Here is a 24,924-nt window from a genome sequence, read left to right as displayed (position 1 = left end):
AATAAAATTGAAAGAAAAAGATACTGATAAAAAGGTTGAAACTCATGGGATAATTATAGTGGTTAAAAGTACATGTGAGGAAACAATGTTTAGAGCTGAGACGTGATTAACCAGTTGGATAGGGGAAAATCCCAAGGTTTTAATGAACTATAATTGGGCTGTGATTTTTTTTTTTTAATAACTTTTATTAAGCTTCAAGTGAACGTTTACAAATCCAATCAGTCTGTCACATATAAGTTTACGTACATCTCACTCCCTACTCCCACTTGCTCTCCCCCTCTTGAGTCAGCCCTTTCAGTCTCTCCTTTCTTGACAATTTTGCCGGCTTCCCTCTCTCTCTATCCTCCCATCCCCCCTCCAGACAAGAGTTGCCAACACAATCTCAAGTGTCCACCTGATATAATTAGCTCACTCTTCATCAGCGTCTCTCTCCCACCCGCTGACCAGTCCCTTTCATTTCTGATGAGTTGTCTTCGGGGATGGTTCCTGTCCTGTGTCAACTGAAGGTCTGGGGAGCATGGCCGCCGGGATTCCTCCAGTCTCAGTCAGACCATTAAGTTTGGTCTTTTTATGAGAATTTGGGGTTTGTATCCCACTGATCTCCTGCTCCCTCAGGGGTCCTCTGCTGTGATCCCTGTCAGGGCAGTCATCGATTGTGGCTGGGCACCAACTAGTTCTCTGGTCTCAGAATGATGTAGGTCTCTGGTTCATGTGGCCCTTTCTGTCTCTTGGGCTCTTAGTTGTCGTGTGGGCTTGGTGTTCTTCATTTTCCTTTGCTCCAGGTGGGTTGAGACCAATTGCTGCATCTTAGATGGCCGCTTGTTAGCATTTAAGACCCCAGACGCCACATTTCAAAGTGGGATGCAGAATGATTTCATAATAGAATTATTTTGCCAATTGACTTAGAAGTCCCCGCAAACCATGTTCCCCAGACCCCCGCACTTGCTCCCCTGACCTTTGAAGCATTCATTTTATCCTGGAAACTTCTTTGCTTTTGGTCCAGTCCGACTGAGCTGACCTTCCATTTATTGAGTGTTGTCTTTCCCTTCACCTAAAGCGGTTCTTATCTACTGGTTAATCAATAAAAAACCCTCTCCCACCCTCCCTCGCTCCCCCCCTCGTAACCACAAAAGTGTGTGTTTTTCTCAGTTTTTACTATTTCTCAAGATCTTATAATAGTGGTCTTATACAATATTTGTCCTTTTGCCTCTGACTAATTTCGCTCAGCATAATGTCTTCCAAGTTCCTCCATGTTATTAAATGTTTCAGAGATTCGTCACTGTTCTTTATCGATGCGTAGTATTCCATTGTGTGAATATACCACAATTTATTTACCCATTCATCCGTTGACGGACACCTTGGTTGCTTCCAGCTTTTTGCTATTGTAAACAGAGCTGCAATAAACATGGGTGTGCATATATCTGTTTGTATGAAGGCTCTTGTATCTCTAGAGTATATTCCTAGGAGTGGGATTTCTGGGTTGTATGGTAGTTCTATTTCTAACTGTTTAAGATAACGCCAGATAGATTTCCAAAGTGGTTGTACCATTTTACATTCCCACCAGCAGTGTATGAGAGTTCCAATCTCTCCGCAGCCTCTCCAACATTTATTATTTTGTGTTTTTTGGATTAATGCCAGCCTTGCTGGTGTGAGATGGAATCTCATCGTAGTTTTAATTTGCATTTCTCTAATGGCTAATGATCGAGAGCATTTTCTCATGTATCTGTTGGCTGCCTGAATATCTTCTTTAGTGAAATGTGTGTTCATATCCTTTGCCCACTTCTTGATTGGGTTATTTGTCTTTTTGTGGTTGAGTTTTGACAGAATCATGTAGATTTTAGAGATCAGGCGCTGGTCGGAGATGTCATAGCTGAAAATTCTTTCCCAGTCTGTAGGTGGTCTTTTTACTCTTTTGGAGAAGTCTCTAGATGAGCATAGGTGTTTGATTTTTAGGAGCTCCCAGTTATCGGGTTTCTCTTCATCATTTTTGGTAATGTTTTGTATTCTGTTTATACCTTGTATTAGGGCTCCTAGGATTGTCCCAATTTTTTCTTCCATGATCTTTATCGTTTTAGCCTTTATGTTTAGGTCTTTGATCCACTTGGAGTTAGTTTTTGTGCATGGTGTGAGGTATGGGTCCTGTTTCATTTTTTTGCAAATGGATATCCAGTTATGCCAGCACCATTTGTTAAAAAGGCTATCTTTTCTCCAGTTAATTGACACTGGTCCTTTGTCAAATATCAGCTGCTCATACGTGGATGGATCTATGTCTGGGTTCTCAATTCTGTTCCATTGGTCTATGTGTCTGTTGTTGTACCAATACCAGGCTGTTTTGACTACTGTGGCTATATAATAGGTTCTGAAGTCAGGTAAGGTGAGGCCTCCCACTTTCTTCTTCTTTTTCAGTAGTGCTTTGCTTATCCGGGGCTTCTTTCCCTTCCATATGAAATTGGTGATTTGTTTCTCTATCCCCTTAAAATATGACATTGGAATTTGGATTGGAAGTGCGTTAAATGTATAGATGGCTTTTGGTAGAATAGACATTTTTACTATGTTAAGTCTTCCCATCCATGAGCAGGGTATGTTTTTCCACTTAAGTATGTCCTTTTGAATTTCTTGTAGTAGAGCTTTGTAGTTTTCTTTGTATAGGTCTTTTACATCCTTGGTAAGATTTATTCCTAAGTATCTTATCTTCTTGGGGGCTACTGTGAATGGTATTGATTTGGTTATTTCCTCTTCGGTGTTCTTTTTGTTGATGTAGAGGAATCCAAGTGATTTTTGTATGTTTATTTTATAACCTGAGACTCTGCCAAACTCTTCTATTAGTTTCAGTAGTTTTCTGGAGGATTCCTTAGGGTTTTCTGTGTATATAATCATGTCATCTGCAAATAGTGGTAACTTTACTTCTTCCTTGCCAATCCGGATACCTTTTATTTCTTTGTCTAGCCTAATTGCCCTGGCTAAGACTTCCAACACGATGTTGAATAAGAGCGGTGATAAAGGGCATCCTTGTCTGGTTCCCGTTCTCAAGGGAAATGCTTTCAGGTTCTCTCCATTTAGAGTGATGTTGGCTGTTGGCTTTGCATAGATGCCCTTTATTATGTTGAGGAATTTTCCTTCAATTCCTATTTTGGTAAGAGTTTTTATCATAAATGGGTGTTGGACTTTGTCAAATGCCTTTTCTGCATCAATTGATAAGATCATGTGGTTTTTGTCTTTTGTTTTATTTATGTGATGGATTACATTAATGGTTTTTCTCATATTAAACCAGCCTTGCATACCTGGTATAAATCCCACTTGATCAGGGTGAATTATTTTTTTGATGTGTTGTTGGATTCTATTGGCTAGAATTTTGTTGAGGATTTTTGCATCTATGTTCATGAGGGATATAGGTCTATAATTTTCTTTTTTTTGTAATATCTTTACCTGGTTTTGGTATCAGGGAGATGGTGGCTTCATAGAATGAGTTGGGTAGTATTCCGTCTTTTTCTATACTTTGAAATACCTTCAATAGTAATGGTGTTAAGTCTTCTCTGAAGGTTTGGTAGAACTCTGCAGTGAAGCCGGGCCAGGGCTTTTTTTTGTTGGGAGTTTTTTGATTACCGTTTCAATCTCTTTTTTTGTTATGGGTCTATTTAGTTGTTCTACTTCTGAATGTGTTAGTTTAGGTAGGTAGTGTTTTTCCAAGAATTTATCCATTTCTTCTAGGTTTTCAAATTTGTTAGAGTACAGTTTTTCATAATAATCTGAAATGATTCTTTTAATTTCATTTGGTTCTGTTGTGATGTGGTCCTTCTCATTTCTTATTCGGGTTATTTGTTTCCTTTCCTGTATTTCTTTAGTCAGTCTAGCCAATGGTTTATCAATTTTGTTAATTTTTTCAAAGAACCAGCTTTTGGCTTTGTTAATTCTTTCAATTGTTTTTCTGTTCTCTAATTCATTTAGTTCAGCTCTAATTTTTATTATTTGTTTTCTTCTGGTGCCTGATGGATTCTTTTGTTGCTCACTTTCTATTTGTTCAAGATGTCGGGACAGTTCTCTGATTTTGGCTCTTTCTTCTTTTTGTATGTGTGCATTTATTGATATTAATTGGCCTCTGAGGACTGCTTTTGCTGTGTCCCAGAGGTTTTGATAGGAAGTATTTTCATTCTCCTTGCTTTCTATGAATTTCCTTATTCCCTCCTTGATGTCTTCTATAACCCAGTCTTTTTTCAGGAGGGTATTGTTCATTTTCCAAGTATTTGATTTCTTTTCCCTAGTTTTTCTGTTATTGATCTCTAGTTTTATTGCCTTGTGGTCTGAGAAGATGCTTTGTAATATTTCGATGTTTTGGACTCTGCAAAGGTTTGTTTTATGACCTAATATATGGTCTATTCTAGAGAATGTTCCATGTGCGCTAGAAAAAAAAGTATACTTTGCAGCAGTTGGGTGGAGAGTTCTGTATAAGTCAATGAGGTCAAGTTGGTTGATTGTTGTAATTAGACCTTCTGTGTCTCTATTGAGCTTCTTACTGGATGTCCTGTCCTTCTCCGAAAGTGGTGTGTTGAAGTCTCCTACTATAATTGTGGAGGTATCTATCTCGCTTTTCAATTCTGTTAAAATTTTATTTATGTATCTTGCAGCCCTGTCATTGGGTGCATAAATATTTAATATAGTTATGTCTTCCTGATCAATTGTCCCTTTTATCATTATATAGTGTCCTTCTTTATCCTTTGTGGTGGATTTAAGTCTAAAGTCTATTTTGTCAGAAATTAATATTGCTACTCCTCTTCTTTTTTGCTTATTGTTTGCTTGATATACTTTTTTCCATCCTTTGAGTTTTAGTTTGTTTGTGTCTCTAAGTCTAAGGTGTGTCTCTTGTAGGCAGCATATAGATGGATCGTGTTTCTTTATCCAGTCTGTGACTCTCTGTCTCTTTATTGGTGCATTTAGTCCATTTACATTCAGCGTAATTATAGATAAATAAGTTTTTAGTGCTGTCATTTTGATGCCTTTTTATGTGTGTTGTTGACAATTTCATTTTTCCACATACTTTTTTGTGCTGAGGTGTTTTTCTTAGTAAATTGTGAGATCCTCATTTTCATAGTGCTTGACTTTATGTTAGTTGAGTCGTTACGTTTTTCTTGGTTTTTATCTTGAGTTATAGAGTTGTTATACCTTTTTGTGGTTACCTTATTATTTACCTCTATTTTTCTAAGTAAAAACCTAACTTGTATTGTTCTATATCGCCTTGTATCACTCTCCATATGGCAGTTCAATGCCTCCTATATTTAGTCCCTCTTTTTGATTATTGTGATCTTTTACCTATTGACTTCCATGATTCCCTGTTATGTGTATTTTTTTTTTTTAATTAATCTTAATTTATTTGTTTTTGTGCTTTCCCTATTTGAGTTGATATCAGGACGTTCTGTTTTGTGACCTTGTGTTGTGCTGATATCTGATATTATTGGTTCTCTGACCAAACAATATCCTTTAGTATTTCTTGTAGCTTTGGTTTGGTTTTTGCAAATTCTCTAAACTTGTGTTTGTCTGTAAATATCTTAATTTCTCCTTCATATTTCAGAGAGAGTTTTGCTGGATATATGATCCTTGGCAGGCAGTTTTTCTCCTTCAGTGTTCTGTATATGTCGTCCCATTCCCTTCTTGCCTGCATGGTTTCTGCTGAGTAGTCAGAACATATTCTTATTGATTCTCCCTTGAAGGAAACCTTTCTTTTCTCCCTGGCTGCTTTTAAAATTTTCTGTTTATCTTTGGTTTTGGTGAGTTTGATGATAATATGTCTTGGTGTTTTTCTTTTTGTATCAGTCTTAAATGGGGTTCGATGAGCATCTTGGATAGATATCCTTTGGTCTTTCATGATGTCAGGGAAGTTTTGTGTCAGGAGTTCTTCAACTATTTTCTCTGTGTTTTCTGTCCCCGCTCCCTGTTCTGGGACTCCAATCACCCGCAGGTTATCCTTCTTGATAGAGTCCCACATAATTCTTAGGGTTTCTTCATTTTTTTAAATTCTTTTATCTGATTTTTTTTCAGCTATGTTGGTGTTGATTCCCTGGTCCTCCAGATGTCCCAGTCTGCATTCTAATTGCTCGAGTCTGCTCCTCTGACTTCCTAGTGCGTTGTCTAATTCTGTTATTTTATTGTTAATCTTTTGGATTTCTACATGTTGTCTCTCTATGGATTCTTGCAACTTATTAATTTTTCCACTATGTTCTTGAATAATCTTTTTGAGTTCTTCAACAGTTTTATCAGTGTGTTCCTTGGCTTTTTCTGCAGTTATCCTAATTTCATTTGTGATATCATTAAGCATTCTGTAAATTAGTTTTTTATATTCTGTATCTGATAATTCCAGGATTGTATCTTCATTTGGGAAAGATTTTGATTCTTTTGTTTGGGGGGTTGGAGAAGCTGTCATGGTCTGCTTCTTTAAGTGGTTTGATATGGATTGTTGTCTCCGCGCCATCACTGGGAAACTAGTTTTTCCAGAGAATCCGCTAAAAAAAATGCAGTCAGATCCCTATCAGAGTTCTCCCTCTGGCTCAGGCTATTCAGATGTTAATGAAGCCGCCTGGGGAGGGTGGGGGAGGGAACAGAGAGATAGGAGAGTAGCACCTCAGAATATAGCCAGAGTTGCTTGTCTTGCTTGGAATGACTATTATATCTGAGATTCCTGCGGGGCGCGTCGCCTATGTGTGCTGGCTGTGTGGAGATTGCCCCCGGGGGGTCTGGCCCGCTGGAGTCACGGTCAGATCCTCCGCTTCCAGCCCCAAGCCCAGCGTCAAGGCTCCCCTACTGGGACGGTGCACTCTCGACTCCAAAATCAGTCGCTGCCTCCCGGGGACTTTTCGTCCCTCCAGCCGCATGGCCGTGCCGCACCCGAGAGCCAGTTGGGCCTCCTCCCGGGGTTAGTTCAGATGGGTGGAGCAGCTCCCCGTGCTTGTGCCGTGACCGAGTGTCCCGGCTGGGGCGCTGTTCTCCCCGCTCCAATACCAGTCGCTGCCTCCCGGGGACTTCTCCTACTGGCTGCGTCCCACGCCGCCCGCACGACCCGGCTGGTCCCCTTCCCGGGGTTAGTTCAGGGGGGTGGAGCAACTCTCCGTGTTTATGCCGTACCTGCGTCCAGTCCAAATCCCGGCGAGACAGTTCCCCGGCTCGGACGCTGCTCTTTCTACTCCAAGACCAGTCACTGCCTCCCGGGGACTTCTCCTACCGGCTGCATCCCACGCCGCCCGTGGAACCGGCTGGTCCCCCTCCCGGGGTTAGTTAAGGGGGGCAGAGCAGCTCTCTGTGCTTGTGCCGTACCTGACTGGTACGCTGGCTCCAGGCTCTGGAAACAATCGCTGCTTCCCCGTATTAGTTCGTTCTCCGTCTCTAAATCTGTGTTTGTTGTTCAGGGTTCGTAGATTGTTATGTATGTGATCGATTCACTTGTTTTTCCGTGTCTTTGTTGTAAGAGGGATCCGAGTTAGCGTCTGCCTAGTCCGCCATCTTGGCTCCGCCCCCTGGGCTGTGATACTTTAAAATTAGCGTAAGATTATAATCAAAACCATGAGTAATATTTTACCTCTATTCTACAGATAGTATAACTGCTTTTAGTTCTTTGTGAAGATAATGGAAAGGAAGAATAATGAAAACTAAGGAAGATTTGGAAAATAAGCCCAGTGAGCAAAACTTAAAGGGATTAGAATTTTGGAGAAGAAAATAATTGATAATTTGATAAGCATATTTACATCTATTTAAGCAATGTATAAAATTGTGTTACCATATCATAATAATTATATTAAAAATTCTACATAAGAAAATACTACACAAAATTACATAAATATTAACAGTGATTACATTTAGTTGGGAAAATTTAGAGGGTTCTTTTTCTACTTTTCTCTTTATCCTAAGAAGCCTGTGAATTAAATTTTTGGTCACAGGTGAGAGAAGCAATTCAAAGTAGATTAAGCAAAAAGAAGTTACTCTCTGATATGAATAAAAAAATTCTAAGAATATGCACTGGCACCAGGTCTGCCTGGACAATGTGGTGATAATGTTAGCAATTGCATTTGTCCATCTTGTACTTTAGTTTTTTTCTCTGTTACCTTCATTTGCAGGCACTTTCTTCTCAGATGTTCCAAGATGGCTACTCATAGCTGAAGGCTTCCATCCTAGTAGCTTAGAAAGCCCTCCAGAAAGAAAGTACCTTTTTCCCTATAGTTTCAAGAACAAAATCCCTGGGCTGATGCCTGTTTGCCCAGCTAAGTTATCTGCCCATTTCTTGAACTAATCACTGTGGCTCTGATTAGGCAGTCCTGGGTTTTTACGACTACTGGAGAATAGCATCAGAACCCAGGACAAAGACGAGAGTGCTCAAGAGTCTACGAAGAGCTTGGTTTGCGGGGTGTATTACTTTCACACTGACAGCTATGAATGTGTTCTGCACACCCCACCTCCCCACCTCCCTTCCTCACAAAAATGATTAGGGTGAAGGAGATACTATTGGAGGTGTAAATGTCTTTCTCAACTTTGAGGCTGAGAGAATGAAGAGCAGAGTGGTTTCCATCAGCCAGGTTCTTTGCGAGGACTTTGGCAGCCTGTCCTGAAACCACAGACCACAGAGTGAGAGACTCCTTTGCCTTTCACCAACTAAAGGAGTTTGGCTGTTAAGGATATCCTGCAGACGTGTGTACCAGTAAGCCACCAGAGAAAATGAACTTTCATCTCAACAAGAGAGATGAGAAAGATTGAATAATCAGAACACATGGCCCATGAAAAAGAAGTATCAGAATTAGATAACACTCGATTTTTTTAAATGCTAAAAAGAACTTAAGGAGATCTACATGTAATTTGGAAAAGTTTTCCTGGAGCTTAAAAATATGTTTTTCAAACTAGAAAGTTTGCAAAAAGAGGGTGGTCGCATTTGAGACTTGAATTATAGCTAGACCAAGTGCAGAGATAATCTTAAAGCTCAGGACTGAAAGATCAAGAGATAGAAAGCGTGAAGGAAAATAGAAGAGACTTGAAGTGTGAATGATGTAAATAATAGGTAACTAGTAGCAGAAAAAGAACAATGGAGAGAAGAAGCAATTAAATTATATTAGAAAATTTCAGCCAAAGACTTGAACCTACACATTTGAAGGGTTTATTGAGAAAAGACACGTTCCCAACCGTAGCCTGATTTTTTTTTTATTTTAAAGATAAGGAGAAAATTTTACACATCCAGGAAGAAAGATGAGGTTACCTGCAGAGGGTGTTGTGGGGTGGGGGTAGGTAGGCAGTGGTAGGTAAACATTAGATATCTTACCTGCGACATTATAAGCTAAAAAAGTAACATCTCCAATCTAATGAGAGAAAAGGACCATAACCTAAGGATACTGTACTCAGCCTTCATATGACTTATCTGTCAGGATTATAGAAATTTATTCAAGAATGTTCAGGGACTCAGAAAGTTTATTACTGACATACTTCATGGAGGAAATTACTTTAGGAGAAATACCTTTAGCCAAATAACAGATAAGCCAGAGCAGAACCCCCAGTATGAGAGGAGGTGAAAGGGAGAAGAGAGTGTGATGAGCAGTGCATTCTGATGTACGTGAATTTATGAAAAAGAATAGCCTGAGGATAAGTAACACCTTGAGATATCTTTCATTAACGTGGGTGAAACAAAGACATTGTCAAAGAAACAAGTGAGAGAATTTGCCACCGGTAAACCCTCATTAAAGGGAATTGTAAAGGGGGGTACTTTATGCAGAAGAAAGTCTGAGATGTTAAGAAAGACTGAGATGATGAAGGAATGAAAAGCAAAAAAAAAAAAGTGATGAATCTGCAGGTAATTATAAAAGAACATTGACTCAACCCTTCTGGGATTAAAAAGAAAAAAAAATCATAATGTTAAAATACAAGGCAACAATACTTTGTAAGTCAGAAAGGGTAAAAATAGATTAGAGTGTTGTAATGTCTTGTAATGAGCAGCTGTGACTTTTATAAGCCCAGAATATAGAACAGAAAGTAGAACAGCCTTTTAGCTTTTTAGTCAGATTTGGAGTATTTTGAGTTTTTAGGTTATGAGACATTCATATTCAGTGCAAATATAAAATGCATTATGTACCTAGATAGAATTACTTTTATCAGTTAATTTGAATTATTACACCCTTGCTGCTTTTCATGGGTCAGCAATTAACAAATATCTTCATTATTATTAATATCCCTTCTGATGCCCACCTATCCCTATCCCACACAGCTTCTCTGAGGTATCTTTCTTAATACTTGGTCTCTGTAGGCTTCCAAGCTTTTCTTCTATATATTGGCAAAGATTCGTATATTTCATTGGTTTAGTGAGTGAGTGAGCTTGTTTTTTTATTTCACATAATGTTCCATGCCTTGCTTTATTCGCTTTATCTCTCTTTGAATCCTTCCATGCCAATGCATATATATTAGTTCTGTTCTTAAGTGAAGTTTTGAATAGAATGGATATGCTAAACTTTATTTGACCATTCCTATAGTCCGATTTTAATGTTATCAAATTCAAAAACGTTTGGTGCAGAGGATCTCATTTTTAGTAGAGTGTACTATTCTGTGAAACCTAATTCAGCTGTGAATTGTAATTTTTTAATCCAGTAAATATTTTGTATCAGTGTCTTCCATTAGGGAGGAAAAAGATAATTTAGATGTAGTAAATACCTTATGAAACAACATCTGGGTTTTTTTCCTCCCCAGTGGAAGACACTATTTTTAGTCATTTTAAGATGTGTTTCATGATAAGAAGTCTGAGTATTGCATATCTAGAGGGTTTTATTGGGGTAAAGGCCCTATTAAAGTACCTATAATAAAAAATTTTACTTTTTCTCAATGAGCTTGTAAAAATACCATATTGTTTCATTAAGTACTTTGAGTATAAGATAACATTTAATAGTTATTGAAAAGATCCATGGGTGACACAAGTGGTTTGCAATCAACTTTTAACCTAAAGGTTGGCGGTTCAAACCCACACAGGGGTGCCATGGAAGAAAGGCCTGGTAGTCTGCTTCCATGAAGATGACAGCCAAAAAAAAAACACCATGAAGCAGTTCTACTCTGTAACACATGGGGTCGCAATGAGTCAGAATCAACTCAGTGGTAACAGGTTTGGTTTTTTGGGCTTTAATAACTATTGGCTAAGCATTTGTTATGAAAAGCTCTGGTAGATAATTCTTTGAGTGTTAAACCTGATACAGTTCATAATCGTAATGTAGCTAATACTTATTGAGCATTAATTTTGGGCACTTTCTGTGGATTACCTCGTTTAATTCTTTCAGCAGTCCTATTAATAGGAGGTACAATTATTGTTTTACAGCCCATAAAACTGAGACTTAAAGAAGTCATGTAACTGCCTAAGGCTTTACAATAGTGATCAAAGTGAATTATAAACCCTCTGTTTAATCATTTTTACAACTCATATTAATAAGATAGACACTGCAGTATTTGAAATAAAAACTAGAATCGAAACTTTTTGTAGTGAGTTTTTTTTTTTATGGGTATATATTACTTTTTCCTTTAGGTTCACAATATTCTTGCAGAAATGGTGATGGGGGGAATGGTATTGGAGACCAACATGAATGAGATTGTTACACAGATTGATGCACAAAATAAACTGGAGAAATCTGAGGTAAGAATGGAGAGTGCTGTAATTAACGAGGATTCTAAGCATGATCATAAATTATGCACCATTTGTAGCGTTCACTGTTCGTCCTTCAGTATCACCTGTAGGTACAGCTGATATGCTTATTCTCTTCAAAGAATATGGAATATACCCATTTCAGTATGCTCAGTGTTCCGTGACTAGTGACCAACTATCCACCCCGATAGCTTTGTGTATTTGCCTTTTGGCCACAGCCACAAGTGCCTTGGGTCATAAATGCAATTCCGTATTTTTATTGCTTTAAAAAAAAAGTGTTTATTTGAATTATGAAAGTGAATATTTGCTTTAAAATATTTTAGTCAGTACTAATTATCACGAAAATCCCAGAACTGATACTTTAAGGATACGTAGATTTAGTGTTATAAAACTATTTCTGGAAAGGAAAGGAGACAAGATGGCATTCTCAGGAGGAAATAATGCTATAATAGGTGATAAGCAAGTGAGTGCAGCATTGAAAATTGAACTTCATTGCTTTAATCATTTAATTCTGGATCCTTCAGAAGGGTCACTGACAAGTTAAGTTAAATCCTATATTTTATGTTGTGACATGTATTCATGGCTTTTATTGAATTCTTTAAGAGAAAGATTTAGTTTATTATGCTTGGCTAATTTTATACTGTTAGATTGAAACTTAGATTGGTAAATGAGGACCAGCTAGCGCTTTAGCGTTGTATAAAACCCTTCTTTAGAATTTTAGTGATTCTCCTCTCAAGTACTAGGCTGAATATCAGCAACAGGTGCTGTAGCTGAGCCACTCGGTCTCACATTATTTTGGTTGTTTCTTATTACCGAAACAGAGGTTAAGAAGCATGGGTAGTCTCAGTGTACCATTCAACACTGTACTTACTTGAGGATGCTTCTTACCTTCAGTATTTATAGTCATAACCTAGATTGAAAAAATAAATTTTATTTATAATGTTTAGTACAAATTCAGGCGTTTGGTTGATTTAAAGTAAATATTACTATAAAAGCAGCAAGGTATTAAATATGTCAGCATTAACTTACAGCAGGTGAGTTCTGAGGAATTTGTGTCTTGTTGGCATTTTAAATGATCAATTTGAACACAACGCTATGCTCAGTAGGGTTCAATGAAAACAGGAGGATGAATAAATATGAAATCTGAAGGTTAGAAACAGTCGAAGCTTTTTATTAAAATTTCTCCATTTTTTATTTTACATTAAAATAGTCCTGCATTTCTCCTTATCTCACTTTACTGTTCCAGTTGGTTTCCCAAGGAGGTCTTGTAATGGTGAAGAACTTAAGATTATGGCTTTTTAAAATAACTGTACATTTTATGTGTTCTATGGTCATAATTTTAAGTGGGGAAAACATAAGCTAAGTTAGTAGAGAAGTTTTTGCTTTAGGACAAGGAAAAGGAGACTCAGAATATTTGTAGTATTCAGTATAGTTGCTTTGTAATATATTATTTGGTATAGTAAAACATTTATCATAAATCCTAAGCTATAGTTTTTAAAGTCTTAAAATGAATAACTTGAAATGTATGTGATCTTTTAAACATTGCTTTACAAAACTGTGTGATTTTGGATTTTAAATGCCAAGGGACAAACGAATGATCTAACCTGTTAATAACCAGCCTAAAATGAATGTGATAATTTTGTAAATTCTGTGTAATTATCTGTAAATCTGTAAATTATCTATATTGACCAGTTGTCTGGAATTTTCACATTTCCAGGTACTAACTCCTTTCCATTGGTGGGGTCCTTTTTTTTTTTTCCTTTTGCTCCCTAGTGTGCGAGGTATAATATGACAGAAGTCATGAAGGACCTACAGTAATTGCATGATGGATATTTGCCTTTTGATTTTCCCCTAAAACTTTAGCGAGGCCACTTTTCTTACTTGCAATGAGCAGTAAAATGCAGGATTTACATTTTGGATTGCAGTAGTTATAAGAATACCATTAACTATATGAGAATACTTTCTAAAAAATCCTTTCACAGAAACAGTACCATTTAAAATAGTTTGGAATACTGGTAAATACTTCTATTATTCATCCATTGATCATCTTTTAACATGTATAATTAGTTGTTACCTGCTATCAGATTAGTTTTTTTTTTTTGTCCTTTGCAAGAAAGTATGGTTTAAATCCTTTTTATTGAGGATAAACCACAACATTATACATTTATCAAGTGTTTCTCTGGATGTGATATTGCTGAAATTTTAATTATGAAATAGGATTTTGAGTCAAAGTGAAGCCATTTAGTCCTGATGATAGTTTAAAGAAATCATGTGGAAAATCTGTTTGCTTTGTATTATTTTTCAGTAGTTTGTATATATTTTAAGTATGTTTGGAAGGTTGTCAACTTTATCCCAGACAAAATGAAATCTCAGAAGTTTTAATATGCGTCCTATGTCCATAGTCCTTTAACTGGTTAAATGTAGCAGATATATGACTCTGCAGAATAATCGAAAATTATTTGAGGGCAACATGTTAGCTTTTGTTAACCTGGCTGTTAAAACTAAATTTCAGTTAAAATATATTATGTAAACAAAAACTTCCTGTAAGAAAGACTTAATTAAAACCCAGAATGTAATAATTGATGATTATAACTGGTTATATTTTTAAAATTCATGTAAGTACTATTTTAGGAATAGTATTTATCTTTTTAAAATCAATGTGGATATAATTAAGGTACAGCTTTTAAAATATAACATGAATCTAGATGCCTTTACATCTTCGGAAATCAAAAATTTTATTATATTGTCTTAAAGATAGTACATTTCCAGTGATAGATAAAAAGTGAACGAGTTTAATTCCCAGTACCTAGACAAGTAGAAACTCTATGGGGCAGCTCTACTCTGTCCTGTAGGGTCGCTATGAGTTGGAATCGACTCAGCGGCACTGGGTTTGGTTTTGTTTTTTAGACAAGTAGAAGCAAAGATCCCCCAGATCCTTAATGAGAGGAGAAGCAAAGATGTGCGCTGAAGTATTTTCATCTATTCTACTTTGATAGAAAAATGGTTTACTTTAACATTGGGTTCTGGGAGGTTGGTGGGGTTTTGGGGAAGTGTAAGAGACACCCAGAAATATGCCAAGGAGTAAAAGGGCTCCCTGGGGGTGGAGGTAGAGGGGTGGGGCTGGGGAGACTTATTAGCTTTTATATATTTTGTGTTATTTTTATAAGATGGGTAAATGGATCTGAATATAGTCACTACTTTTTTAAAAGTCAGTCCTCTTTTTCTGAACATCCTGATCTTTCTAGCTCTTTCCATTCTTCTCTCTTACAGACCTTTATCTTTCAGTCTCCCAGACAGGACAGGTAGACAAGGTATTGCTGACTTCGAGAAAAATTTACTTTAACAAAGGGAAAGCAAAATGATGTCAAAGACAATTAATTATTTAGGCCAGACTCAAAAATTCTTTGTGTTAATGAACCCATACAGTCCCTGTAGCCTATTTTCCATTCTAGTTCCTCCTTGTAGTTTCTTCATCTTTTATTGAACTTAGTGTATTTTACTAGTGTATCATTGATGTCATGTTTGTTGTGTTTTGTCTGCCTGCATTGTAGAAAGAAAGTTTAATTTTTTTTAACATTGTCATTTAACTGACAAATTACATTTGTAGAAATGACAATTTATCTCGTATATAAAACCTTAGTGTTTGAATATTATATGGCAGAACCAATCTTAATTTAACTCTCACAGGTATTTTTTTCTTTTTCATCTCTAAATTAGGATTTTAACATAAAATTGCCTGCTGGGTTTTGAAAGCTGCGAATTTAAAAATAAAAAAGCTGAAACTTTAGAGTTTTGCATACAAAGTGTCAAGCAGTGAAGGTGTGAAATAGTTGACTGTTAAGTAGTATTTTTTCCCCCAAAATGGTTTTCAGTTCCAAAGTCTTACAGAATTGCCTTTACAGTTTTGACTGGGAGTTGCATATTGAAAATAGCCAACCAAAAATAGGAAATGCTTTAAAAATTGAATTAAGTATGTTGTCCAAAATAAAAGGGATTTCTACTGTAGCATACCTCCTTACATCTAAACATTTCATAATCAGACTCAATAAAATATTGTAAACCCTGGACATTTTTGCCAAGCATATTGGCAAATATGGAAATATTTTTATAGACTCCTAGTAAAAAGGGGCAGTGGTAGTTCAGTGGTAGAATTTTTGCCTTACACGTGGGAGACCTGAATTCGATTCCTGGCCGATGTATTTACAGCACAGCCATTGCCTGTCTGTCATTGGAGGCTTCCATGCTGCTCTGATGCTGAACAGATTTCAGTGGAGCTTCCAGACTAATACAAACTAGGGAGAAAGGCCTGGTGATGTACTTGCAAAAAGTCAGCCAATGAAAACCCTGTGGATCACAATAGTTCTATCCCATTGTGCATGTGGCCCGTGTGAGTCAGGGGCCAACTCAACAGTAGCTAACAGCAGCAGCTTTACAAATTTCCTTCTGGTATTGAGTCCTATGGAGGAAAAAATAAATCTATAAACTCAAGAAGTTAAATTACCCACCTTAATCATTAGAAAAACTGGGAATTTGACATTGCTTTTTAGTCACTAAATTATTACTCTGTGGACATGTGTGAGAAGCAGTCATACAGAGATGGCTTTATTATAATCTATTCTCCTGAAAAGAGCTTGTGTACCATATAAAGCTGGGGTACCAATTTTGGTCTCTGGATCCCATGTTACTTTATCCCTGATACAGAAAATACACGGTGGCCTCATTCACTGCATTTATCCAAATTATTGCCAGTTTCTATGTTCCAGTTTTTATGTTGAACTTCTCCTGTCTAGCAAAGAACAATCAACACTTAGATCTCTTAACTTCCATCACTAGAACTAATGATTGACTTTTTAAAAAATAAAATTTCTATTTTCAAAGAGTAGAAAATAAGAGAAGTAGATACAGATGTTGAAGGTCACCTAGTGAAGTGTACCGTTATTTTGTTCTTTTATAAAATTACAGTGAGGACTCCTGAGAGATCACTTGTAATAAGCAAAACTAGTTACGTTAAATCCATGAATGCATTTCATACAGGCAAATCATATGTTAGAAATTAAAACTGTAGTAGAAGACAATCTATGTAACATGACTAGCAATTTGGAAGGTTTTTAAATTTTTAAACATTTTAATTTTGATAAAATTGTTTATAAAATGCCATAGTTCTTGCCCACTAGAGGACTGTCATCAGTATTTCTAATATGATTATACTTTCAGTATTAAAGCCCTGCCTTCAAAGCAAAGGGCAAGCCTATTATATGTGCCCCTGGTTAGAAGTTATTCCACCTCACATTCAGAAGTTAAAACACTGAAACATTGTTTTGCTCAAAAACATGCTTTCAAAATCTGCCATCATTTTGTTAATGATTTTGAGTCTGAAACCATTTAATACTGTGTTTATTAATGTTGGTGTTCTTTTTACCACTTTGCTGTTAGGTCAAAATTATGAATGTGCATATAGCAACTTCCAGCAGGAAGAATGGGTAAAGGTTTTAGTTTGTACAAATTGTTTCAACTACCATCTTATTTACGCTGTATTTCAAGCTTGAGAAAACATATTTTAAGATGGTAGAATGGTATTTTGTCTTAAGATAAAATAAATATCTAGATTACTTTCCCTTTCCCTTCAAGAAAGTTGTTTATTGCATGAAGAAAAGGGAGCTTTCAGGTTCTTTGAAATATATTTTATTAATGCTGCTTTTTTTAGTTTTGCTTGCACATATTTTGTTTATTTTTGGGTCTGGCAATTTAAAAACAAAATAAAAAACAAATCATATCCATCCATTACTATCTTTGTGATTCAAGTGCTTGAAATTTCCAAGAGTATGTCTGTATAAGTCTTCTATCTGTTTGGCCTCATTTTGGTATACTTGCAGACTTCATTTTGTTTTCTTTCTCTTAATTCTGTTAATTTATTTAATCTCATGGGAGAGAAAACATGATCATTCTTTTATACTGTACTTCATTCTTCCGTCCACTTCATACTCTTAACCGCTTTGGATTCATACATTTGTTTTTGTTGGTGAAGTTGCGGCAGTTTACCTGCCATGGTGGTGCTTAAGTGTAACATAGATGGAAACAAGTTATTTCTCCAGTAGGAATTCATTCTTTATTTCTGCTTTGTGCCAACTCTGTAATCTTAAATCTTTAAGGTTATGTTGTATTGTTAGAAATATCTTATTAATTAAGTCAGGTCAACTTAATTCCTGTAAATTTTAGTGCTCAAAAAATTAAGTGTTAGTAAAAGTTATTTTGTTGCTTTGAGTATATCTTTCTGGAAAAAAACTAAACCAGGGTAGAAATTACTTTACACTTCTGTTAGCGAACTCATTTCCCAATGGCAAATTGCCTCTTTTGCATTTTAAGTTTTAATCAGAATGTTTCAGACTTCACTTTATGAAGGTCTGGAAATGAAATTTGCTTTATAGCAGTTTTGGTGTTGACTACCTGAGTAATATGAAGTCTTAAAAAAAAAACCCAATATACATATACATAATCATTGATAGCTCATTTAAGCATGTATTTTTCTTCATATTTTTTATTCCTCTATGACTCCTGATTTCTTAAAATATTACTTCAATTAATTGAAGTACATATTATAATTTTTTTATTTCCTAACATTTAAATTCATGATATGCTTCATAAAAGTATTGAACATGCTTGAGAAATAATTTGATTCTCTTAATTCATTTGCGTGTTCTGAATAGTTACCATTCTTTGCATGTCTATGGCTTGCTGCTTATGTTTAGAAGAATTGTACTTTGTTGTACTTAGAAACTTCTTTTAGTTTTACATAATAAGAACTTGGCACATATATGCTGTTTAAATCCATTGCTGCAATGACTTCATGTATTCTCATTAGCAGCCAACAGTCAACACCATCTTTGGTGACAAAGAAACAACTTAATCTAATGAAACTTAACCAGATACATCTTTCATTCTAATTTTATTTGCTTAAGTTTAGTTTGGAAACCCTGGTGGCATAGTGGCTAAGCGCTACGGCTGCTCACCAAGAGGTCGGCAGTTCGAATCCACCAGGTGCTCCTTGGAAACTCTTATCAGGCAGTTCTACTCTGTCCTATAGGGTCGCTATGAGTCGGAATCGACTCGACGGCAGTGGGTTTTAGTTTTTTGGTTTAAGTTTAGTTTAGCTTTTCCTGGTACAGGATGTCATGAAAAAGAAGACTTCATGACATTTTATTTTAATGCTGAGAAAAATATATTTACTATTTATAAATGTAAAACATAAAAAAAAGAATAACATCCAGTAATACACACACACTGTCTTTTTTTCTCTCCATTCCTCTCTATCTCAGTAATAACATTCTTTAATAATTCATAACTTTAAAAACATTTATATTCAAATATTTTATCAATACTTTCCAGTGCGTTTGTATACTATTTGGAAATGCTGAAGTAAAAGTAGTGGCAAACTTGTCTTTTAGTTAGAAAAATTACCAAGTCCTTCTACTTGGAAAAATAATACTAGTTCTTGAATGTCTGTAATTTCATAAAACAGATTTTGTTCACTTGGCAGTCAGCATACTTCCTGGTAAAAAAGGAGCCAAAAAATGAAACCTCCTTGAACTGGACTCTTTTTAATCATAAACTATTCTAAATTTTGCTAGCTAGAAGTTGAACTTGAAATGGTCAAATTAAAGACCCTTTTGAATGTGATACATGTTACAGTAAATAATACTCAGTTGTATCTCCAACATTTTTGGGGATTGTGGGAGGGAAGTGGAATATTAAACAAAACTACATTTCTCCAGGTAGGTAATAAGTGTAGTAGTTAAACAAATTTTTAGTTATGTATTGAAAACCATTAAATTATAAAAATTGCATTCCTCAGCTCTAATCTGTCTTTAATGGGGTATGGAGTTTTTTGTCCATATCACCGTTATCATTGCCTATGTGGACCATATCTATTACTAATACTATTTTACTGATTTTTCTATTATTTCCAATTCTGAATTGATAATTCATGGCTTTTATTTCATTGCTTAACAATGTTTGTATCCTTTATTCAGCAAATAGTTTACACTGGCCTATTTTGTATCAGTCAAGATTTTTCTCAGGTAACAGCTTTATTATTATTATTTTTTAATTAACAAAAGAGGTAGGGTTACATAAGAGAAAAAAACTAAAATTATGAAAAGGGACTTTAAAACTAGTATTTCTAATTACGTGGAGATTGTGGAAGATTTGTTTTTGTTACTTAACTGTCTGTGTTTGTGCCAGATGATGCTGCTGAACTCAGATGTGCTTGTTGGCTTTGCTCTGTTATATAGCCTGAAAATTGAATGACACCTAATTGGCATGTAAATTAAACCTTAAATATGGAAGCTGTTGATGTAGCGATTTGAGAAAAATGACGTATATGCATTTTTCTTTTATTTTTAAGCATATTTTCTCTCAGTATTATTTCACAGATTATAAATTTTCCTAACTAAGAGGAAAGCTAAGTATTATACAGTATGATACTTACCAAAGAATTTGAAATTTATTTATTTATGTATGCTCCCTCTTGGATTTATGCTATTATTTCTCTAAATTTGTGCACTGTAAACTGAATATATGTTGTCGTGTCTACTTTATATGATAAAATATTTTTAATCTTTATATTTTTATTAATGCATTGAAAGGTTTGAATGATCTTCTTTTTGCAGTTTCATCTTTTGGCAGAACTATTCTCTTTGGATTAAAGACCCTGATTTTTAAAAATGTTTTAGAACTTTCCTAGAAAAGCCTAGAAGAGCCCCCACAATTTTTAAAAATATGTATTTTTTTATTATTCTTTATAAGTGTTTTAAGGGTTTAGCCCTGAGTAAAGAAACTAAACAAGCATGATCTATTACTTTCAGTTACTTCACAACGCATATTGATAATCAATGCCATTTTGAAAGCAAAAAAAAAAAATCTATCATGAATCTTGCAAGAGATGTTTAATAAGTAAACTAATGTAAAATATGCTGTCCTGCTTTTATCATAAGTCAGTTACATCAAGATATAGGTGAAGGTCTAGCTCTTGTCACTTGAATATTGTATATAATATCAAAATAGTACATGTTATTTTGCATATAAATCTTTACATTGTGATCATTGCATGTATTCACTATATTTTTTAATGTGTCTTGTTTTCTCCTTGTAGATTAGTATTTCAAAGTAATCATCCCATACCAATTAAAACTACTATCTGGTCTCTAAGCTTATTGTATGAAAATCTTTTTATCATTGTCCTCCATTATAAATGTTTTATGGTGAGCTACACCTGAGTTGTACATTTTCTTTTTCTTTTATTTGCTTCTGTATACAGGCTGGCTTAGCAGGAGCTCCAGCCCGTGCTGTATCAGCTGTAAAGAATATGAATCTTCCTGAGATCCCAAGAAATATTAACATTGGTGACATCAGTATAAAAGTGCCAAACCTGCCCTCTTTTAAATAAAAAATTAAAAAGGCTACTCCCAGGTAAATCCAGGGGGGGACATATCCAAGTTTACCATGCAGTTGTTTACCAAAAATAGAGGAGAGTCTTAACTTTTGCTCTTGGATATCAGTCAAGGTACTGTACAGAAGTAAAAATCAGTGTGTGTAAAATCAGTATGTGAAGTCAGTGTTGCTGTTCTTGCTCAGTGAGTGATTTTAAAGAAATTGAGTAGTTCCTGTGTGTGATTTTTTTCTCTTTTCTAAACTGCATTCCTATGCCCACCTAAGGCATGCCTCTATGTATTGGCTACTACAGTATTTTGAAAAGTGTTTGAAATACTTCTTTAATTATGGACAACCCAAAATGTTGGTGTTTTGTATGGATCGCAAGTACAGCATTCCTAATTCCTTCTGCTGTTTGTCATAATTGTTATTTAAAGAACCAAGTATGTATTGCATGAAAACATTATGACCTTTTTCTCTTAGTTTAAATAAACTCCAAGATAACTGGACTTATAAAGCACCTTTCTGTTTGCCTGATATCTCTTTTAGCAATAATTTTTTTTTATGCCTCTCTGACTCAACAGAGTAAATAAAAGTATATTTTATCACTGTTAAGCAGTTGTTAATGTTGATTTATTTAATTTTAACTCGTATTTTTAACATTCAGAAACTCAGCTAAACTATTCCAAACTCAATTACTTTCTGAATTAAGAGTAGTGTAGCTCACAGCATATTGTATACAGTGGAGTCTGGAGTGGGAGATAACAAATCTTTCTCTAAAATATATACAGTAAAACCTCCAAAAGCCAGAACCTGTGTAAGGCAGAAACCTCTCAGAGAAGGAAAACTCAAATATTTTCCACTAAATATAGAGCAGTAGAAAAGTAATAACTGCCCCCGTCAAGGAGCCTTGGTGGCTCAGTGGTTAAAGTGCTCGGTTGCTAGCTGAAAGATTGGCGGTTTCAACCCACCAGCCACTCTGAGGGATAAAAAGATGTGGCAGTCTGCTTCTGTAAAGATTACAGCCTTGGAAACCCTATGGGGCAGTTCTTTTTTCTGTAGGATCACTATGAGTCAGACTCCACTTGATGGCAATGGGTTTATGGCACCCTGAAAAAGGTGGAAAACTTGCGAGACCCAGAAAAACAAGGCAGTCCTTTTGAGTTCTGTCTCTCACAGGTTTCACTGGATTGGAAATTGCAAAATCTCTTTTTATTTGCATTGTTTGAAGCATTGTATCTCATCCCTTCATATCCAGATGATGAAAGATAATTTCAGCAAGTATTTTGTTCGTTTTGAACACAAAACCTTTAGGGCTCCACTTGACTGTTCCATACCAAAGTCAAGGCTAAACTAATGTGTTTTTAAGTCCCAACACTCACATATTCTAATTTCTCCTAATTGGCCCAGGCTTTCTTAGTTGGTATTGTGAACTGTGAGTTTTCCCTTCCAGTTAGACCAAGACTTTCCTTCCAGCGCTAGTCCCCACTCCTCAAATGTTCTCCTTGAAATACTTCCTTGATTTGTGATGTGTATGAATTTTAGTCCATGAACTCTGGGCTGTAAGGAAAAGTCAGTTTATTTTTTCCAAATAAAATTAGCCTGACTCTAAAACCCATTCTGTTGAGGTGATAGGAAATTCAGTCTATGATCAGTGTACTCTCCATCATTTCAGAGATATGTAAAAGTCCTAGAGGAAGGTTGTACAAAGCAAAAATTATGGGTGGTCCCCTGTTCTTCATTCATTCAGCAAATGTTTATTAAGTACCTACTGCATCAGGTGAGCAAGTCTCTGTCTTCATGGAGCTATACACTAGTACCACAAAGAGCACCTGGCAGTACCTTTTTTTTTTTTTCCTCCTCTTTATTTTGTGGGGAAAAAGATTATGGGGAAGATTAAGTTTTGGTTTGGTTAGGATATGCCAAAAGTAGGAAAGCCTCTGGGCCAGACCAAACTTTAACCTCTAGAAAGAGATAAAGAGTTTCATTTGCCATTATTTTCTATCAAATACAATGCCCAAACAACAGTCTACCTTCCTTCTTTCATTTCTTCCCTTCCCTGTTTCCTTCCTCCCTCCCCTTCCCTCCCGTCTTGCCTCTTTCTTTTCTCAGTTATGTGCCAGGCATTGTTCTAGGTACTGGAATATAGCAGCAAACAAAACAGACAAAGTTTGTATTGGAGTATAAACTCAAGTGGGGGCAAACAAACAATACATATATAGTATGTCAGGTGGTGACAAGTGTTATGGAGAAAAATAAAGCTGGTAAAAGGGATAGGGAGTGGCAAGGTAGGGACTGGGTTGGGCTGTCGACCTGTTGCGTAGAGTAGGTAGGGGAGGCATCTCTGATGAAGTGAAGAGACCTGAAGGAGGTAAGGGAGAACCATGGGGGAATAGACCTACAGATTCATTGGTATGGACCATCCAGATCACTCACCACTAAAGCTCTTCTGTTTTAAAACCTTTCCTGTGCACACAGAGTTCCCAGTCAGTTTTTTAGGACCTGACATACAAGCAAACAGCCAAAGATCACCAAACATTTGAAAAGAGCTTCTAATATGAATGGTGAAGAAGCTCTGGTGGCGTAAATTGTTAAACACTCTGCTGCTTATCAAAAGACTGGTGCTTCAAACCCACTCAGCGACTCTGCAGGAGAAAGGCCTGGTGATCTGCTTCTGTAAAAATTGCAGCCTAGAAAACCTTACGGGGCAGTTCTGTTCTGTCACGTGCGGTCTCTATGAGTTGAAATTGATTCAGCGGCACCTAACAACAATAACAATATGAAAGGTAGATACCAAAACAAACAACATAATCAAGCTAATAGAAAAAACAAAAAATTACCATTACCATCCCCAATATATCAGATACCTCCTGTCACTTCAGAATCCTCTGTCCCTACCACTTACTCCAGCTAATTTGCCACGTCTTAATTCTTCATAGTCTTGGACCAACTTTACCCAAGTACAACTGAATATTGCCTTGTTTTTGGCCTTAATTGTAATCTCCTGCTCTCTGCCCTGGGACTTTTCTGCCAGCTGGCTAGAATGCTTGCAGGAATCCTCTTGGTACACTTTGGAAGTGGGGGGAAATTAACACCATTTTGACACCTGGGAGTGGAATAAATACTTGTCCCTATTCATACTTTGTCATGATGTTGCTTATTGGTCCAGTTGTGAGGATTTTTTGTTTCCTTTATGTTGAGGTGCAATCTATACTGAAGGCTGCGGTCTTTGGTCTTCATTAGTAAGTGCTTCAGGACCTCTTCACTTTCAGCAAGCAAGATTGTGTCATCTGCCTAACGCAGGTTGTTAATGAGTCTTCCTCCAATCCTGATGCCCCGTTCTTCTTCATATAGTCCAGCTTCTCAGATTATTTGCATATAGATTGAATAGGTATGGTGAAAAGACACAACCCTGACGCATACCTTACCTGACTTTAAACTACGCAGTATCCCCCTGTTCTTATAAACATCATGATAAACAGAGAAAAGATGGAAGTTGTCAAGGATTTAATTTTATTTGGATCTACAGTCAACACCCAGGGAAACAGCAGTCAAGAAATCAAAAGACGCATTGCATCGAGCAAATCTGCAAAAGACCTCTTTGAAGTGTTAAAAAGCAAAGACGTCACCTTGAAGACTAATGTGCACCTGATCCAAGCCATGGTGTTTTCTAGGCCTCATATGCATGCAAAAGCTGGACAATGAGTAAGAAAGACAGAGGAAGAATTGATGCTGGTGTGTTACGGCGTTGGTGAATACTGAATATACCATGGACTGCCAAAAGAACGAACAAGTTTGTCTTGGAAGAAGTACAACCAGAATGCTCCTCAGAAGCAAAGATGGCGAGACTTCTCACATACTTT

General features: G+C 36.3%; 1 protein-coding gene across 3 annotated transcripts in view; it reads left to right on the top strand.

Annotated features, from left to right (window-relative positions):
* The window catches only part of AP3S1 (adaptor related protein complex 3 subunit sigma 1), an 88,640-nt gene extending 67,021 nt beyond the window's left edge, over nucleotides 1–21,619 (top strand). The window contains exons 5-7 of one of the 3 annotated variants that reach the window (XM_049873639.1): nucleotides 11,519–11,626; nucleotides 19,663–19,710; nucleotides 20,949–21,619. In XM_049873639.1, coding sequence (XP_049729596.1) covers nucleotides 11,519–11,626; nucleotides 19,663–19,710; nucleotides 20,949–21,077 — 285 coding nt within the window. In that variant the 3' untranslated portion in view covers nucleotides 21,078–21,619. Of the gene's footprint in view, nucleotides 1–11,518; nucleotides 11,627–14,905; nucleotides 18,110–19,662; nucleotides 19,711–20,948 lie in introns of those variants that run through there. The other 2 variants (XM_049873637.1, XM_049873638.1) reach the window with 2 other exon arrangements.
* Nucleotides 21,620–24,924: the final 3,305 nt, after the last annotated feature.

The sequence above is a fragment of the Elephas maximus genome, chromosome 2 (genome assembly GCF_024166365.1).
Source record: "Elephas maximus indicus isolate mEleMax1 chromosome 2, mEleMax1 primary haplotype, whole genome shotgun sequence".
Lineage (NCBI taxonomy): Eukaryota > Metazoa > Chordata > Mammalia > Proboscidea > Elephantidae > Elephas > Elephas maximus.
Note: the sequence above shows the minus strand (reverse complement) of the source record. Positions and strands in the feature narration are given on the sequence as shown.